This window comes from Vombatus ursinus, unplaced genomic scaffold (genome assembly GCF_900497805.2).
Source record: "Vombatus ursinus unplaced genomic scaffold, bare-nosed wombat genome assembly UNPS02014943.1, whole genome shotgun sequence".
Lineage (NCBI taxonomy): Eukaryota > Metazoa > Chordata > Mammalia > Diprotodontia > Vombatidae > Vombatus > Vombatus ursinus.
This window is the reverse complement of record NW_020954721.1, coordinates 21,715-42,815: the sequence shown is the minus strand read 5'-3', so window position 1 is coordinate 42,815 and position 21,101 is coordinate 21,715. Positions and strand designations below refer to the sequence as shown.

Below are 21,101 nucleotides of genomic sequence, written 5' to 3'. Positions count from 1 at the left end.
TAGTAGATGGGTGGATTTGGAATTGTAATACTATGTTCTTTGATACGTGAGAGAAAAGGTCATAGGGAGAGAAGGGACAACCATTTAATGAGGGACCCCAGCAATGCTGACTTCACTACCACGTCAACGTGGTTTTGGTTAAGTTTATCTACCATTTTTCCAGATATCAATGAGTGTCCCATCAGTTCTTCTGATGGCACTATTGCCCAAAGACATTGGCCTGGTATCATAATAATTCCACTATAGACAATAACCACTTTCAAGATGGGTCTACGCAATGTGAAAATTACTGAGTGATTCATTCGATCTCATGTAACATTAAGAGTCTATTTTCCTGGGTGGTATTATTCTTGGTGCTATTTCTCCTCATTTTAGCTCGCCTTACACATTTGACAGATCAAATACTTATTCTTCAGCTTTTTTATGTTTTCAAGGATGGATATTTCTTTCCTGGGAAAATAAAGGTCCTCCTGATCATCTTGCCCATGGCAACTTTAATGTTCTGGTTCCTGAGGCTGTAGATGATGCGGTTCATAAATGGGGGCAATATTGTATAGGCCATTGCAAGTAAAATGTTTTCGATAGGTGATGTGTCTGATGTGTCTTTGAGGACTGAAATCATTATAGAAATGACAAACAATATGAGAATCATCAACTGAGGGGAGCAGGTTGAAATGGCCTTGTGGCATCCTTCCACAGAAGGAATCTTGAGGACACTGGATAAGATGTGAACATATGTTATGATTAAAAAGGCAAAGCAACAGAGGAAGAAACACAAACTTACTACTATTAATATAAACTCAGCATGAAACACATCAGAGGCTGAGACTTTCAAGACATGAGGGACATCACAGAAAAACTGGTGGATCACATTGGATCCTGAGAAGGGCAGGCGGAACATGTTCCCAGTGTGGAGAGCTGAATAGATAAGCCCACTGAGCCATGAGCCAGCTGCTGCCCAGACACAACGTGCTGGCGTCATGATGATGCCATAGTGTAGGGGGTGGCAGATGGCCACAAACCTGTCATAGGACATGGCCACAAGCAAAGCAAGCTCTGTTGGTCCAAAAAAGAGAGAGAAAAAGATCTGAGCAGCACAGTCAAAGAGGGACAGGGACTGAGTACCACACAAAGAATTCACAATGAATTTAGGAAGGGTGACTGAGATGGTGCAGATATCCAGGAGGGATAAGTTGCTCAGGAAAAAATACATAGGATAGTGAAGATGTGGCTCAGTAATAATTGCAGCAATGGTAAGAAGATTTCCCATCAGGGCAACCAGGTAAATTAGCAGGAAGAGCAGAGCATGTAGGACCTGCAGCTCCCTCATGCTGGAAAACTCCATGAGGAAGAATTCTGTGATGACTGAGAAGTTGCCCATTCACGCTGGTGAGGTGTAATTTAACTAAAATCAAATAACACTATGAGTAGCAGAAACAATGTTGAAAAGAATAGTGAATTAAAGTACTTAAGCAGCTAAAACTTGAAAACTATTCTGTCCCAATAAACCTGAACAAAATTAAAATCACTTTCTATTTTAAAGTCAAAACCAGATGAAGCCAGAACTTGCAGTAGAAATGATGAGGGTAAGATGAATCCAACAGTTCTGCACAGAGTTGTAAATACTTTGCTCTGCAGAATTACCAGAGGAAGTTACACTTTATGAACATTAGGAATGTGAATGGTACCACTGCAAAGGTAATAAAGAGAACCGTCACCACCAAGGTTGGAAATGTGCACCCATATATACACATATGTAAATACACATACATCCATTCATTCATACACACTTCTGCACATATAAGTATATGAATTTATATAGACACATCTATACGTCTATAGAGTTATATCTATATCATTACATTCATATTTATCTATCTATAGATCTAGATAGAGAGAATTAGAGAAAGATAAAGATGAGGGAAAGATTAACACATTTATTCCATATTTCAAAGGATTGTGTTCAGGAAAGTCGTCTGATAACATTCCAATGTTATATAATCTGAGTTAACTTTATTGCTAGTGTTACTTCACAGGATGGTCAACTGAGGCCCAAACTGATTCAGTGTTTTGTACAAAGGAAGAAAGACCGTTAGTACTATGGTCAGAACTTGAAACAAATTATTTTGCCTCTAATGCAGTTTTCCTCATAAAAAAAATTTGAAATACAAAAGGTTATGAAACCAGTAACAGTGATTACTGTGTTTTTAAGTCATTTTTCAGTTATGTCCAACTCTGAATGACACCGTTTGGTTTTTTCTTGAGAAAGATATTTAACTGGTTTGCCATTTCATTCTCCAGGTCATTTTACAGATGAAGAACTGAGGCAAACAGGGTTAAGTGACCTAACCAGAGACACACATATAGTAAGTACCTGAGGCCAGATTTGAACCCATGAAATGGAGTCTTTCTGACCGTAGACCCAGCATTGTATACAGTACTACTTAGCTAGTCAATTACTCTGCCCCAATTCAAATGATCAATATGTATTGTTTAAGATTTATGTCATAGGCTTAAATTAAAAAAACATGACACAGTAGAGATGTCATCTCTTCAAAATGGTCATCATATTCTTGTTTGTTTGTTGCCTTTTCTAACCTCATCTCTGAAGTCCACCATTTTTTTCACTTGCCACACATTTCCAGAGCTCTGAATCAGAGTTTACGAGAAAACAATTGGTCAACATTTCACTGCTCAGATGTGTTTCCTCATTCTTGCTAAGAATGTCCACATTGACTTTGCTTCCTGAAAAGAAAGTGATGTCCCATTTGTGCCCCAAAATTTGATCCCTAAGCAGAAGCCATTTTGTTCTTCAGGCTGAAAAATTCCCACCCAAATAAATTCCCATTTTATTCTGAGTCATTGAGAATCTTTCCTGTAAATAAAGTGAATAAAGTTTCTCCTTGTTCTTCTGAAAACATCTTTCCTCTAGTTAAACAAGTCCTAGCCGTAGACTAGCCCAAGTCTTCCATCTGGCTCAATGAAAAGAAGATGGACCCAGAAATTGAAGAGAACTGATTTTTAGAGTTAATTTTGGGGGCAGGGAGACAGCAAAGTGGATGGAGCACTGGCCTTGTATTCAGGAAAACCTAAGTTCAAATATGGCCTCAGATACTGGACACTTACTAGCGGTGTCACTCTGGGCAATTCACTTCACCCCACTGCCTTGGCAAAAAAAGGGCTAATTTTACTCCTTCATAGACTTTCCACTCTTAGTGTCACCTCTACATCTCTCACATCTTGCTTTTTCTGGGTATCAGGCACAAGATCTGTAACATGAGCTCTTCGGACAATATAATCCACACTGTCCCTAACAGAGTAATTCATGCTTCCAATAATCACTGCATGCTATTTCTTATTATGTGAAAGGAATCCATTTTCTCTATCTATTACATGAAGATGAACTACTATAACAGCTAATTGACTTTGAAAAGAAATTAGGAATGGCATAAAGATTTAATTTCTGCAGGCACCTGCTGGAGTGAAAACTATGTCTACCAAGACAGATGGGCAAGACAGAGATAGAGCCAAGGGAGAGGTGGAGATGGAGATGACAGGGTTAGAGATGGAGGTAGAGCTAGAGAGAAATATACAAAAATACAAACAGAGAGATAAATGATAGATAAATCAATGAATAGACAGATATATAGATGGATGTTTCTGACAGCAATAGAGATATTGATTGACTAAAATACAGATATACATATATATGTATATGTATCTATACAAATGTATGTTTTACATATATAAACATAGATAAATTGTGTGTATATTTATATACAAAAATTGAGTTCATATACTAATATATGTGTATCTATATATTTTCGGAGAGACAGATAAGTGATAGATAGATAGACTTGTATCATCCTTCCACTTTACCACAAATATTCTTCTAAACATCAGCCTCTTTCCCAAGTTTCCCCAAAACCTGAACTCCCAAGTCAACATTATAATTCATTCTCCAATCTTCCAAATATCCCACCATTTAGTCTCACACTGCTACCATTTTAACAGCATTGCCAAAACTCAGTGCCCCTAAATTCACTGATCTAACATAATCTCACCTTATATCCTATAGGCAGACCTATACACATTCACCTGTAGCAGACACTCACTTACACACATTCACATTAACACACACTCACACGTACATAAACATAATACGTACTGCTGTGCTCCAGGCTTCTCTTTCCCTTTTATGACCAAAAGAGAGAAAGACCTAGAATTCTCAGAGGACAACATGACAAAAAACAATTTTAGAGGATTTTATCTCATATCAGCAGTCTCCTCACGTTAATTTTGACTGAGAAATGAGTAACATTTGCTTGCCCACTTTCTAGTAAGAAGAGCAAAGAGATCTAGCACCTGTTTGAATCCATTCAACAGTGGCCTTCACCTAAATGAATTACTGCAGGTCATATACCTTCTTTGAAAACAGCTCAGGAGTTGTTGAGACCCTTGGTGAAGTCCATCATCTCTTTTTCTGAATGTCTCTTTCAAACATGATCATGTGAACAGAAATTCAAAACTGGAAGGAAGCTTAGAGCTCAATTATCAGGTCTTTTCCTCACAAAGGAAACGCAGACACACAGGACTGACTCTAAGCTCCCCAGGTTGTAAATAATGGTCGGGGCTAAATCTTCTGCTTCCCAATTCAGCACTCCCTCCACTGAATTCATTCAAAAGGCCAATCCCTCTTTCTTGCAACAAAGTTAAATTACAGATGAGGGGATGGGGGAACCTGAGAGGTGAACTTAGAGCTGACACACAGCTCCTATGCCCGTTTGTTAGCTTGACAGTACTCCATCATAAAGACTGAGCTACAGACAAAGCGCAGCAAGGAACTGACCCTCTTGTGCAACTCTCCTTGTGGTCAGCAATAAAAATTTATGATTAATTGAAAGCAGAATTGGTGTCTATCACGGATCAGAACAATGAATAGGACTCATTTACATAACATTCTTCAGATTCATGACGTATGTTACATATATCAAGTCTAATGAGCCTCGAAATGAGTCCGGGAGCTACAATGATGTTACGCATGGTACAGACATGATAGTGGGTGGTTCAGCGAGTTTAAGGCTTACTCATAGTCAAGTCAAAGTAAGTCAACAAACATATAGTAAATGGCTGCTATGTCCCAGATACAGTGCTAAGCCCTGGGATTACAAAAAAAGGCAAAACACAGCCAATGACCTCAACGAGCTCACAGGCAATGGGGCAGAGAAAGCAAGTAAATCAGTAGGTCCAAATCATATATACAGGAAGAGTTGGAGATAATCACAGAGGGAAGCTCATAAGAGCCAGAAGAAGAATTTGGACTAAGGTTTTACTTATTTCCAACCCACCAGACTATCCAGAGTGTGATGCCAAACTACGCCCCCCCCAAAAAAGAAGAATCACTTACACAGTGATTAACTCCGTGATTTTGAGTTCACGCATTAAGCACCTGAGCAAACTAACCAGTTACAAAGGAAAATAATCATCATCATAATGAAAATGTTCTGATGTAAATACTTCCAGTATCTGTTGTTATTGTCATTGGATTCTGTACCTACTTACAATTCTGCACATAATCTGGAGACTTTCTTTTCTCATCAACTAATTCCATTCTCACTGGAAGAATAAAAAAAAAAAAATGGCCAAGCACTAACATCTAAACCTTTGAACCTGCAGGCATTTTGGAGATTATTGATGATTCTTTTCTTATAGAACTTGGTAAAATATATTTCCCAGTGCCATTTGGAGAAACTGCTGTGAAATCACCAGAGTATTCAAGATAAACATCATATCCTGGGTTGCTATGGATTCTCCGACCCATCCCTTGAGAATAATTAGATAGGATATAGTCACTTGTATAAACAACATGGTGAAAAATGTTCTCCCAGTCTCATTAAAATGTCAGCATATGGTTATTGGGACTCTGTCAGTCCATAATGTTCTTAGTCAATAATCAAAACACATTTATTGAATGGCTACGAAATGCTAGGCACTATTTCAAGTCTAAAGGAAATGGGGAGAGAAAGATGAAGGGGAAACAGCACCTAGCAAAGGGCCCTGAGCGAGAAGTACAAACACAATGCAGCTGTTAGGAAATGAGAAGACTGTGTTGGGCTTCTCCATTAAATGGAGAGTTTAGAGGTCATGACTCTGCCCTCCAGTCAACAAGTACAACATGAGAATGGTAGAGGGTGAAATGTGAGTAAAAGTAAAAGTACTCACATAAAATGTGAGTAGTGTGCCTGATTCAATCTCATAGGATAATGTGATTTCACAATAAGGTTGTTTTATAAATGTTTGATTAATTTATTCATCATTCCTAATTCACTTTTTAAAATTTTATTAACATGACTTTCTTGTAGGTCTGTACCACAAAGAGAATAAAGAAAGAGGAAAAGGATTAATATGTACAAAAATATTTATAGAAGCTCTTTTTGTTGTGGCAAAGAATCACAAATTGGGGAGGGATGCCCATCAATTGAGGAATGGCTGAACAAGTTGTGGTATGTGATTGTCATGGAGAACTATCATGCTGTGAGAAATGATGAAGACAAATATTTCAGAAAAAAACACGGGAAGATTTATATGAACTAGTGCAAAGTGAAGTGATCAGAACCAAGAGATCATTGTACATAATAATGGCTATATTATAATGATGATCAGCTGTCAAATACTTAGTTACTCTGGTCAATACAATGATCCCAGACAATTACAAAGGACTCATGAGGAAAGATGCTATCTACCTCTAAAGAAAGAACCAACGAACTCTGAATACAAATTGAAATATAATATTCTCACTTTCTTATTTTTCTTCCGTTTTGTGAAATGGCTAAGATAGATACATGTCTAACATGATTTCCCCAATATAATAGACATATTGTTTGCTTTCTTGGTGGCCAGGGAAGGGATGGGAGGAAGAGAATAGAGAACTCATTTTTTTTTTGTTAAAAATAAATAACAAATATTTTTAATTGCTCTATTTTCCTGATTCTGCTCAGCTCACTCTGTATCAATTGATACATATCCCCAAGTTTTTCTGAAATCATCCTCCTAACCATATCTTGTATTACAGTAATATTCCATCACAATCATATACCACAACTTGTTCAGCCATTCCCTGATTTATGGGTATGTTCTCAATTTCTATTTCTTTTGCCCCCACAACAAGAGCTGCTGTAAATTTTCAAACATATCAGTCCTCCTTTTTGTTTGATCTCTTTGTGAAATAGTGATATGGCTGAGTCAAAGTTTTAAAGACAGCTTTATAGACTTTGAGTATAGTTCGAAATGGTTGGACCAGTTCACAACTTAATCAAGAGTGCATCAGTGAGTCTTTTTTTCCATGTCCCTTTCAGCATTTATTTTACTTTTCAGTCATGTTAGTTAATCGGATAAACATGGCATGATACCTTAGAATTGTTGGTTTTGAATAGAATTCCTCAAATCAATGGTGATTTAGAATTTTTTTTCATATGACAATACTGAAAAATGACTGAATGGCGACAGCAAGGCCACATTAATGTGTCATTTTACAAATTAATAAATAAAACAATTCAGCATTTTATTTTTAATATTTATTGATACATTTGAGTTTCACATTATTTATAGTTCCAAATATATCATCTTGCCTTGCCTTTTACAGAAGCCTAGGCATCTGGACAGCTAGGTAGCACAGGAGGTATAGTGCTGGGGCTGCAGTCTAGAAGACTCATCTTCCTTAGCTCAAATCTGGCCATTTACATTCAGTTAAAATGTATACACATTTTCTATCTGTGTGTTCCTGGAAAAGTGACTTCACTTTATTTGCCTCAGTTTCCTCATCTAAAAAATTAGCCCGGAGAAAGAAAAGGCAAATCACTCCATTGTCTTTGCCAAGACAATCCTTAATGAGGTCATAAAAAGCCTGACACAACTCAACAAGAACAATTCCTTTGTAGTGGTAGGCATAAGGAAAGGGTCTTCAATTTCATTGGGATAGGGAACTCTAAACTGAAGAAAGTCGCTATGTTAATGTAAGCCTACACCTTCTTTACAACTTACATACATTTAAGGAGTTTTCTAATTCACTGAGGTATTTAATACTTTCATCAACATTACACATTTTTTCAAGGCACTACTTCTTGAGGAACTTCTAGTCATGCTACCCACTTGACTCTACTTAGCTATCTCTCTAGTCCACTGTACATTCACACCAGGTTTCTTGCCGACCTACCTTGAGGTAATGTTTCTCTAAATCCTGTTCTCTTGATTGGTGAGTCATTGGGCACGATTATAATTTTTGAGGGGATCTCAGCCATGGTACTCACTTCTTTTCCCTTTCAGGCCCCATGAATTGGGGAATGACTGAATAAGATATGGTGACCCTATTTCTAGCTCCCCTTGATATTTTTTCTTCCTCTATTTGAAAGTAAGCTTCTTGTGCTTAGGAACTTTATTATTTTTTTGAGGAGAGGATACTCTATCTATCTATCTATGTATCTATCAATCATCTATCTATCTGTTATTTATCTATGTCTATTGTTTTCCCCATTGGGCTGTGAGTTCCTTGAGAACACAGACTATCTATGGCCTTTCTTTTTATCCCTAGGGCTTAACACAGAACTCATCACGTAATATATGTTTGATAAATGGTTATTGACCAACAGACTGGACTTTTCTTCAGCTCAATGTAATGAAACCATTTTTATATCCTTTTATGGATAGAGTGTGAATTGAGACTGAGTTACTGCTTTAGGGAAATAGACTGACATAAAATGCTTTAGACCTTAGTGGTCATCATGTCCAACTACCTCATTTAAAAATGAGGAAACTTAGATCAAAAGAGATTAAGCCTTTCTTGCCCAAGGAAACATACATATATTGTGGAATTCAAACCCAACTGGCTGTGCACTGGTCTATGAATTATTAAGGTTGTGTAGGTAGGGGAAAGACACAGCCACATAATGATGAGCAGAAGCAAAGACATGACAGTGTGAAGTAATAGTATGTGTTGGTAGAGAAACAATACAACCATCCTGAGAGTAGCTTTTGGCTAAACTTTTCTTTTGTTGCTAAGGGGATGAATTAGTGTTGCATCCATTCTTCTGCTGATTAAGTAGCCCCTAAGTAAATGAGCTGGTGTCATGATAATATGCGACAGAGAATAACCACTCGTAGAATGGGTAAAAACAAATGATTGATTCACTCTATTCAGAGTAACATTATGTTCAAGGGAGTGATTTTCTGAGGAGAATTGTTTTGTTGCTATATCTACCCAGTTTAGATTATTTTAGGCATAATAGTAGATGGCTGCCTTTGGGATTGCAATATTAAGTTCTTTTAACATCTGAGAAAAAAAGTCATAGGGAGGGAAGGGAAAACCATTTAATGAAGGAGCCCAGCAACGCTGACCACTACCAGGTCAACTCATTCCCTGAACTACACAACTTTTCTCCAGCTTCACTGCCCCTATATAGGCACTTCCACTATCAATTCCCTTTATGTTTTGACTTCCTTTACTAGAATGACACATCTTGGAGACATCTGGATTAGTTGTGTTTGTATCTCCAGCTATTTTTTGTACTTTTTTCCAAGTCATAATTTATATAATTTGTGTCCAATTAAGTATAATAACAATTTTGAACATTCTATTTTTTTTAAATTTTGAGTTACAAATTCCCTCACTCTCTCTATCCCTCCCTGATCCATCTTTGAAAAACAATGCAACGTGACAGAGATAATACATATGCAGTCGTTGTAAAATTATTTCAGTATTAAACATGTTACAAAGGAAAACACTGACAAAAAACACAAACAAAAAATAAGAGAAATAAAGGGAGGTAAAAAAAAATTAGGGTTCAATCTACATTTAGATTCCATCAGTTCTTTCTCTTCAGGAAGATAGTATTTTTTTTTAATTTTAAGTCTTAGATCATTGAATGGCTGAGAATAACTAAATCATTCACAGCTGATCATCTTATAATAATTTTGTTAAAGTGTACAGTGTTCTCCTGATTCTGCTCATTTCATTTTGTCGCAGTTTATATGCCTTCCTAGATTTTTCTGAAGCCATCTTGCTCATCATTTCTTATAGACAATAGTACATCACAATCATATACCAGAATTTGTTTAGCCATTCCCTAATTTATGGTCATCCCATGAATTTTCAATTTCTTTTCCATCAGAAAAAGAACTGCTATGAATATTTTTGTGCCTATATCCTTTTCCTTTAATCTTTGAATTTTTTTTGGACACAGATCTAGTAATTGTATTGTTGGGCCAAAGGGTATTCACAGACTTATAGACCTTTGGGCCTAGTTTCAAATTATTCTCCAGAATGGTAGGACTAGTTCAAACTCCAACAACAGTGTATTAGTGTCCCAGTTTTTCCATAACCCCTCCAACATTTATCATTTTCATTTCCTGTCATATTAGCCAATCTGATAGATGTGAAATGGTATCTCGGAGTTGTTTTCTCTTATCAACAGTGACCATTTATCAATTGGGAATGATTTGTATTCTTATAAATTTGACATGTTTCTCTATATGCTTGAAAAACGAAGCCTGTAACAGAAACTTACAGTAAATTTTCCACCACTTTCCTACTGTCCTTCTAATCTTTGCTACATTGGCTTTGATTGAGAAAAATTTTCAACTTAATATAAATCAGAATTATTCCTTTTGCATCCTATAATGTTCTTTATCTCATTTGGTCATAAGTTCTTTCCTTATTCATAGATCTGACAAGTAATATATTCCATGGTCCTATCATTTGCTTATGATAGCAGTCTTTATGTCTAAAACCTGTACCCATTTTCACTTTAACTTGATGTACAATGTGAGAAGTTTCTCTCCACCTAGTTTCTGGCCAAATGCTTTCCAGTTTTCCCAGAATTTTTGCTAAATTGTGAGTTCTTCTCCCAAAACCTTGGAACAATGCAGCCACTTCCATAGCCCACTGCTGGCTTTCCAGGGTGCAGTCTGCACTGCACTGTAATTCAGGCCTGTCCACCACATTGGTGAAACAGACATTTCTTGGCAACCTCCTCAGTTGTCTTGGGCTGAAAATTATTTGCCCTGACTTTTTCTTGGTTTTGTTACTCTAGAATTTGATTTGATGCATCATTTTAAAGTTTTTTGGAGGGAAATTTGGGAAAGCTCAGATGAGTCCCTGCCTTTATTCTGCCATCTATCTCTAGCTCTTTGGTAGGCCAAAAATGAGCACTTAATAAATGCTTTTTCTCTGTCCATCCATCCATCCATCCTAAATCCATAAATCCATTCATTCATACTACAATCTCTCTGTCTCTTCTGTCTTTCTGTCTATGTCTCTCAGTCTATTTGTCTCTGTCTGTCTCTATCTTTGTCTGTCTCAATGTCTCTTTCTGTTTCTGTCCCTCTCTCTCTATCTCTGTCTCTCCCTCTTTCTGTCTCTGTCTCTCTATCTTTCTGTCTCTGTGTTTTTCTATCTCTCTCTGTCTCTGTCTCTCTCTCTCTTCAGGTATTCAATTAAACACATTTTTATTAATTTCCTCCTAAGAAAGAGATGCTATGCTAGATGGTAGATAAATGTACAGTTATGTAAAAGAAGGCACCTGTTCTCAAGAAGTTTGAAATTAATATGCAATAATTTATAATGTACCTACTATGTGCAAAAAACTTCTTAGGTGCTAGGGATATAAGGAAAAAACTGAAACAGTCTTTGCCACCAAGGAGTTTCCATAGGGCCTAATTGGTATAAATAATTAATCCTCTGAGGTGGTTATATTTTTTAAAATTCACACCAGATATTTCCCTTGAACTAAAACCAATGACCATATTTTTCATAACTGTAACTTCAAATTGTGCCAACTGAAATACACATGATCACTTCAAGACAGCCATAATATTTACTAAGTGACTCAGCTGTATGCTATCGAAAGGAAACAGAATCCACCAGGACAGATAAGGCATTTCTACTTATAGATATAAAAGAAAATAAAAAGCAATAAGCACATATGACAAAAAGATAGGTAATGTATAAAATTAGGCATACTGAAAGATTACTTCCTGCTTGATGGATGAGGAAAGACTTTATGCAAAATCATAACATCAAAATTGAGATGAAAAGACTACAGTGATCATTAGGCCAAATCCCTTACTTTTACAAATGAGCAAACATAGGAACAAAGTACTCAGGGGACTGTTATATATATACATGCATGTGAGCGTGTATTTCTATCTATATGTATGTGTATATATTTGTATGTGTAGGTGCATGTATGTATACATATATATGTATATTTGTATGTATACAAATATATGTGTATTTGAAAGATGAGTATCTACCGATTTTATGCTCTTTTAGGAATGTTTAGACATGTTTCTTAGCATTTTATGTTTTCAAGGATGGACACTATATGCGTGTGTGTTTGTGTATGTGTGTATATGTGTATTATATATATACATGTATACATATATATAAACATACACATATATACACATATGTACTCATACACATATATGTAAGACTACTATGCTCATGTCTACCTGTCATCAGTTTCTCTAATAGCTGGATAGTACCTTTCTAATGAAGATCCAAGTCTTTTTATGTTTTTCTAATTTTTAATCACCTGAGGTGGTTGCATTTTTAAAATTCACACCAGATATTCCCCTTGAACTAAAACCAATTACCATATTTTTCATAATTGTAACTTCAGATTGTGCCAGTTGAAATACATGATCACTTTAAGACAGCTATTGAAAGGGAACAGAGAATCTACCAGGAGAGAAAGGCATTTCTACCTCTAGATGTAATAGAAAATAAAAAGAAAAAAACACATAAGATAAGCATCGTATAAAATTTGTCATAATGAAATATTACTTACAGCTTGATGGATGAGGAAAGACTTTTGTGCAACATCATAACATCAAAATTGAGATGAAATGACTATAGTGGTCTTCAAGCCCAACCCCCTCATTTTACAAATGAGCAAATTTAGCAACAAAGAGTTGAAGTTCCCAGGGAACTATTGTATACATGAATACATATATGTGTGTATGTGTGTATGCATTTTTAGATCTGTTTGTATAGGTATGTATAAGTATATATGTATATGTATATGTGTATTTGAAGGATGACTAGATCTTCAACACCAAAAGAAGGAGAAGGACATTATCATCATATCAATGAGTTATCCCATCCATTCTTCTGATGGCACTGTTGCCCAAAGACAATGGCCTGGTGTCATGATAATTCCACTTCTGACAATAACCACTTGCAGGATGGGTCTCTGCTATGTCAAAATAAATGAATGATTCATTCCATCTCATGGAACATTACATCTAAGGGTCTGTTTTCATGGGTGGTAATGTTTTGGAGGCCATACCTCCCCATTTTAGGCCACCTCATGTGTCATCTTGCACATATGACAGGACAAATACATATTGTTCAGCTTTTTTATGTTTTGAAGGATGGACATTTCTTTCTTATAAAAAAACATCCTCCTGAACATCTTGCCCATGGCAACTGTAACATTCTGGTTCCTCAAGCTATAAATGACGGGGTTCATAAACGGGGGCAGTATTGCATAGGCCATTGCAATTAAAAGGTTTTTGATAGGTGATGTGTCTGATGTGTCCTTGAGCACTGCAATCATTGCAGAAATGAGAAACAACGTAAGGATCGCCAACTGAGGGGAGCAGGTTCAAATGGCCGTGTGGCGTCCTTCCACAGAAGGAATCTTGAGCACACTGGAAATGATGCGAACATATGACGCAATTAAAAAGGCAAAGCAGCATAGCAAAAAACTTGAACTTGCTACACTTAATACAAACTCAGTATGAAACACATCAGAGGCTGAGACTTTCAAGACATGAGGGACATCACAGAAAAACTGGTGGATCACATTGGATCCTGAGAAGGGCAGGCGGAACATGTTCCCAGTGTGGACAGCTGAATAGATAAGCCCACTGAGCCATGAGCCAGCTGCTGCCCAGACACAATGTGCTGGCGTCATGATGATGCCATAGTGTAGGGGGTGGCAGATGGCCACAAACCGATCATAGGACATGGCCACAAGCAAAGCAAACTCTGTTGTTCCAAAGAAGAGAAAGAAGAAGATCTGAGCAGCACAGCCAAGGAGGGACAGGGACTGAGTGCCAGACAAGGAATTCACAATGAATTTAGGAAGCGTGACTGAGATGGTGCAGATATCCAGGAGGGATAAGTTGCTCAGGAAAAAATACATGGGACAGTGAAGGTGTGGCTCAGTTATAATTGCAGCAATGGTGAGAGGATTTCCCATCAGGGCAGCCAGGTAAATCAGCAGGAACAGCAGAGCATGTAGGACCTGCAGCTCCCGCATGCTGGAAAACTCCATGAGGAGGAATTCTGTGATGACTGAGAAGTTGCCCATTCCCGCTGGTGAGCTGTAATTTAACTAAAATCAAATAACACCATGAGTAGCAGAAACAGCGGTGAAAAGAAGAATGAGTTAAAGTACTTATGCAGAGAAAACTTGAAAACTACTCTGCCCTAATAAACCTGTACAAAAGAAAAATCACAATTTATTTTAAAGCCAAAACCAGATGAAGGCAGAGCTTTTAGTAGAAATGATGAGGGTAAGATGCATCCAACAGTTCTGCACAGAGTTTGAAATACATTGCTCTGTAGAATGACCAGAGGAAGTTATATATTAGGAACATTAGCACTGCAAATTTAATAAAGAAGACCATCACCACTAAGGATGTTTGAAATGAATTTCATGCATGTGCGTGCACATACATGTACACAAATATACTCACATTTTTACATTAACACACATATATACATATATAAATACAAGTATTTATATACACACATGTATATAGAGAGTTATATCGACATCATTATATTTATATTAATCTATCTATAGATTTAGATAGAAAGAGAGAATGAGAGAAAGATAGGGATGAGGGAAAGATTAACACATTTGTAGCATATTTCAAAGGGTTGTGTTCAGGAAAGTGGTTTGAAAACATTCAAACATTTTAAAAATTGAGTTAATATTATTGATAGTATTACTTCACAGCATGGTAAACCAAGGTGCAAACTAATTCAGTGTTTTGTACAAAGTAAGAAAGGCCATTAGTACTCAAGTCAGAACTTGAAGCCAATTATTCTGACACTACTGTGGTGTTCCTCAGAAAAAATCAGAAATACAAAAAGTTATGAAACCTGTAACAGTGATTACTCTGTTTGCTGTTAAGTCATTTTTCAGTTTTTCCAACTCCGCATGTTGCCATTTGGGTTTTTCTTGGCAAAGATACTGAACTGGTTTGCCATTCCTACCTCCAGTTCATTTTACAGTTGAGGAACTGAGGCAAACATAGTTTAGTGACTTACCCAGGGTCACATAGCCAGTTAGAATCTGAGGCCAGATTTGAACTCATGAAATGGATTCCTCCTGACTTCAGGCCTAGCATTTTATACGGTACTATCTAGCTGGTTGATTATTCTGTCCTCTGTTCAAATGATCAATATATGTGGTTTAATATTGATGTCATAGGCTTAAAGTAAAAAGAACATGACACAGTAGAAATGTCACCTCTTCCAAAATGCTTATCAAATTGAACTACTGAAAGAGCCAATTGACTTTGGAAAGGAATTAGGAATGGCACAGTCAATTTTCTTCTGCAGGCACCTGCTGGAGAGAAAACTATGTCTACTAAGGCAGATGGGCAAGACAGAGATAGAGCTAAGGGAGAGATGGAGATGAAATGAGAGACAAGGAGAGAGATGGAGAGAGAGATAAATATACTAATATACAAATATACATATAAAGAGATAGATGATAGATAAATAAATAGGTAGACATATACATGGATACTTCAGACTGCAATAGATGGAATGATATCCAAATATACATACAAATGTGTATGTATCTATGTGTATAGAAGTGTGTTTTATATACATAAATATACATAAATTGTGTATATATTTATATTTAAAAACAGTGTTTGTATACTATTATATATGTATGATTATATGTATCTATGGAGAGAGAGAATATGTTGATAAATAGATCGATAGGTGGATGGATAGATAGATAGTGAGATAGATAGATAGATAGACAGATAGACAGATGAATAGATAGAGCTGTATCATCCTTCCACTTCACCACAAATACTCTTCTGCACCTCACACTTTCCCAAGGTTTCCCTCAAACCTGAACTCACATGTCAACATTATAATTCATTCTCCAACCTTCCAAGCATCCCATCAGTCTCACAGTGCTACCATATTAACAGCATTGCCAAAACTCAGTGCTCCTGAATTCAATGACCTAGAATAATCTCACCTCCTGCCCTATAAGCAGACCTAGGTACATTCACCTATAGCAGACACACAATTATACACACTCACATTGACACACACTCACACATACATAATCAAAATACGTACTACTGTGTTCCAGGCTTCTCTTTCCCCCTCTATAACAAAGACTGAGAAAGAAACCACAAACCTAGAATTCTCAGAGGACAACATGACAAAATAGAAATTGAAAGGTTTTTAACCCATATCAGCATTCTCCTCATTTTAATTTTCACTGAGAAATGAGTAACATTTGCTTTATTTCCTGCACATGTAAATGTCCACTTTCCAGTCAGAAGAAACTAGGAGATTTATCATCTATTTCAAGTCATTCAAAAGTGGCCTCCACCTGAAAGAGTTACTGAAGGTCATACACTTGCTTTGAAAACAGCTGCGGAATTGCTGAGACCCTTGGTGAAGTCCATCATCTCTCTTTCTGAATGCTTCTTTCAAATATGGTCATAGGAGCAGAAATTCAAAACTGAAAGGAAGCTCACAGCTCAATTATCCGGGCCCTTTCTTTACAGAAGAAGAACAGAGACATGCAGTGATAGACTCTAGATTCTCCAGGTTCTAAATAACAAAGTCAGGGTTAAATAATTACCTTCTGCTTCCAAATCCAGCACTCCCTCCATTGAATTTATTCAAAAGGCCAACTCCTCTTTATTGCAACAAAATTAAACTACAGAAGAGGGGATGGGGGAACCTGAGAGGTGAACTTAGAGCTGACACACAGCTCCTATGCCCTTCAGTTATCTTTGGAGTACTCCATCATAAAGATTGAGCTACAGACAAAATGTAGTAAGGAATTGACTCTCCTGTCCAACTCTCCTTGTGTTCAGTAACACAAATGTACAATTAATTGAAAGTAGAATAGGGGTCCATCATCAAAGATCAGAACAATAAATAAGACTCATGTACATAACACCCTTGATATTCCCAAAGTATGTTACATATAACATTTCTGATGAGCTTCAAAATGAGTCTGTGAGCTACAAAGATAATACTATGCACATGCTATAGGCATGTTAATGGTGGGGTGGTCAGTAAGGCTGAGGCTTACCTACAGTCAAGTCACAGTAAGTCAACAAGCATTTAGTGAGTAGCTTCTATGTTCCAGATGCTGTGGTAAGCTTTGGGGTTATGAATAAAGGCAAAAGACAGCCCCTGACCTCAGCTAAGTCACAGTCACTGGGGAGGAGAAGGCAAGAAAATAAGTATGTAGAAATTATATATACAGGAAGAATTGGAGATAATCTCAGAAGGAAGCTCATAAGAGCCAGAAGAAGAATTTGGACTAACATCTTACTTAATTCCAACCCAGCAGACTATCCACAGTGGATCCCAAGCTACCTCCACAAAAAAAAAGAAAAAAAAAAAGAAAGAAACACTTACATAGGGATCATCCCCATGACTCTGAGTTCACACAATAAGTACCTCAGCAAACTAACCAGTCACAAATGAAAATATCAACGTAATGAAAATACCTGAGTTCTTTGTTCTGATGCATATACTTTCAAGTACATGTTGTTATTGTCATTAGGGTCTCCACCTAATTACAATTCTATAAATAATCTGAAGACTATTTCTTTCCTCACATTTAATTCCACTCTCACTGCCAGACTCAAAAATATGGCCAGGCACTGAAGTCTAAACCTCTGAACCTGCAGGTATTGTGGAGATTTTTGGTGATTCTTTTCTGATAGAATCCAGTAAAATATTGCCCAGTGTCTTTTGGAGAAGGTGCTGTGAAATCACCAGAGTATTCCAGGTAAACATCATCATAACTCGCGTTGCTATGGATTCTCTGACCCATCCTTTGAGAATAAATAGATATGGTATAGATTCTTGTATAAACCACATGATGAAGAATGTTGTCTCTTAAGTCTCAATAAAATATCAGCAATAAAAATATAGGCTATTGAGACCCTCTTAGTCCATAACGGTCTTTGAGTGTAGCTCCAAATTATTTTCTAGAATGGTTGGACCAGTTCACAACTTAACCACAGTGCATCAGTATTTCTGTTTTTCCACATCCCTTCTAGCATTTGTTATTTTGCTTTTCTGTCATGTTAGTTAATGATAAACCTGGTATGATATCTCAGATTTGTTGACTTTTAACTGCATTTCTCCAATCAATGGTGATTTAGAAATTTTTTTCATATGACAATACTGAAAAATGACTGAACAACAATAACAAAATAACATTGTGTCATTTTACACACTAATAAATGAAACAATTTACCATTTTATTTTTAATATTTATCGATATATTTGAATTTCCCATTATTTATAGTTCCAGATATATCATCTTGCCTTGACGTTTCCAGAAAGCTAGGTGTCTGAACAGCTCGGTAGCACAGGAGATATGGTTCTGGACCTGCAGTCCAGAAGACTTGTCTTTCTTCAAATCTGGCACCATACACTTATTATCTGTGTGCACCTGGAAAATCACTTAACCATCTTAGCCTCAGTTTCCTCATCTGAAAAATGAACCGGAGAAGAAAATGACATATCACTCCAGGATCTTTCCCAAGACAACCACAAATAGGGTCACAAAGAGTCTGACAAAAATGAACAAGAACAACAATTGTCTTTTAGTTGTAGCCATAAAGGAAGGGTCTTTAATTTCATTGGAATGAGGAATTCAAAACTAAAGAAAGTTCCTAGATCAATGCAAGCCTGCAATTTGTTTGCAAGTTACATACATTTAAGGAGTTTTCTAATGCAAATTTAATAACCTCACCTAGATTACACACTTTTTTCAAGGCACTATTTCTTGAGGAACTTCTAGTCATACTACCCACTTGACTCTACTTAGCTGTCTTGTTTAGTCTACTCTACCTTCCCAACAGGTTTCTTGCCCACCTACCTAGGGGTAATACTTATTTAAATCCTATTCTCTTGATTGGTGAGTAATTGGGCAGGATTATAATTTTTGAGGATGTCTCAGCCATGCTACTCACTTCTTTCCCCATTCAGGCCCCATGAATTGGGGAATGGTTGAATAAAATATGGTGACCCTATTTGTAGCTCCCTCTGATATTTTTTTCTTCTTCTATTAGAATCTAAGCTTCCTGTGTTTAATAATTCTGTTGTTTTTTTGTTTGTTTTTTTTTTGTTTGTTTTTACTGCGGAGAGGGTACTTGTGGGTAAGATTTAGAAGTTAGACTTTCACAGCAGAACACAGGAATTCTGAGAAGGACTTCCAAGATCTAGTGGATAGTCCCTCAACCAATCAGAAAGTGTCCTGAACATTCTGCAAAACCTCTACTTCCTTAAGACAAAGCCCTGGAGGCTAAACCAGTTGCAACCCATTGAGGTCAAGGGCTGAACAAAGGCTTTTCACTACTGTGCTTCTTCAACTAGTTTATTGGATATTAACTGACACACCCTGAGGGCGGAGATAGCTGCCATTTTTGAACATGAGACGCATTAACCTGGAAGGTTTAACATGACAAGCAGTAACATGGGATGGGCAGTTCAGGAAGAGTGTAACCCAAATGAGCTGGTCAAATTCTAGCTCAAAGGGGAGGGGTATGGATTTTACTAACCATTCAAAAGTTGGCTCAGCTTCCCTATCGGCGCACACTTGCCATACTAGGGTGCAGTACCCACTTCTCACGAGAAGTGTGATAAAGGCTTTCCTTCACACATTCCTGTAGGAGATTTTTGTTTTAGATTTTTCTAACATACTTTATTCATTTATCTACCTATCTATGTCTACTGTCTTCCCCATTGGACAGTGAGTTCTGTGAGAGCAGGGACCGTCTTGGCACAGAACTCATCACATATGGTTACTGAGTAACAGACTAGTCTTTTCTTCACCTCAATGAAGTGAAACCATTTTACAGCCTTTTCTGCATAAGGTGTGAATTCAGCCTGAGCTACTGCTTTGGGGAAATAGACTGAGATAAAATGCTTTAGACCTTAGTGTTCATCATGTCCAACTGCCTCATTTAAAAATGAGGAAACTTAGATCTAAAGAAATTAAGCCATTCTTTTCCAGGGAAACATGAATATTTTGCGAAATTCAAACTCAGGACTGCCTGTACAGTGGTCTATGAATTGTTAAGGTTGTGTAGGTAGGGGAAGGACATGGTCATCATAACAATGAGTAGAAGCAGAGACATGAAAGTGTGAAGGAATGATATGAGTTGGTAGAGAAACAATACAACCATCCTGAGGGCAGCTTTTGGCTAAACTTATCTATTGTTGCTCAGAAGATGAATTAGTGTTATATCCATTCTTCTGCTGATAAAGTTGCCCCTAAGTAAGGGGCTGATGTCATGATAATACACTACAGACAATAACCACTTGTAGGATGGGTAAAAATAAATGATTGATGCACTCGATATAATGTAACCTTATGTTCAAGGGGGTGATTATTTTGGGAGGGTTGTTTTATTGCTATATATACCCAATTTATGCTATTTTACACATATTTAGACATTTTTTAGCTTTTTTGTTGTTGTTTTCAACAACTGTTGCTTTCAAGGATGGACAGTTTGTTTCTTAGGAAAATAAATGTCCCCTGAATTATCTTTCCAATGGCAACAGCGACCTTCTGATTCCTCAGACTGTAGATTATAGGCCAACTGTTGCTCAAAGACATCACTGCTCCTGTATAGGCACTTCCCCTTCCTGTTCCCTTTTAGACTTCCATTACTAGAATGACATCCTGAGGACATCTGGATTAGATTTTTTTAAATTACTAACTGTTTTTCTTTTTACTTTTTAACATTATAATTTTTATCTAATTAAATGTAATAATTTTAACATTTTTAAT

General features: G+C 36.9%; 2 protein-coding genes across 2 annotated transcripts; both read right to left on the bottom strand.

The window, feature by feature from the left end:
- Window positions 1–421: 421 nt before the first annotated feature.
- Window positions 422–1,381, bottom strand: LOC114029955 (olfactory receptor 14I1-like). The gene has a single exon (XM_027844602.1). It carries the CDS (start codon window positions 1,379–1,381, stop codon window positions 422–424), a length of 960 nt encoding a protein of 319 aa, XP_027700403.1.
- A 12,283-nt stretch (window positions 1,382–13,664) lies between these two features.
- Window positions 13,665–14,375, bottom strand: LOC114029954 (olfactory receptor 14I1-like). The gene has a single exon (XM_027844601.1). The coding sequence runs from the start codon at window positions 14,373–14,375 to the stop codon at window positions 13,665–13,667; it is 711 nt and encodes a 236-aa protein (XP_027700402.1).
- Window positions 14,376–21,101: the final 6,726 nt, after the last annotated feature.

Bases quoted from the DNA above. Each gene is read 5' to 3' on its own strand.
- LOC114029954 (XM_027844601.1), bottom strand. From the start codon at position 14,375: ATGGGCAACTTCTCAGTCATCACAGAATTCCTCCTCATGGAGTTTTCC.
- LOC114029955 (XM_027844602.1), bottom strand. From the start codon at position 1,381: ATGGGCAACTTCTCAGTCATCACAGAATTCTTCCTCATGGAGTTTTCC.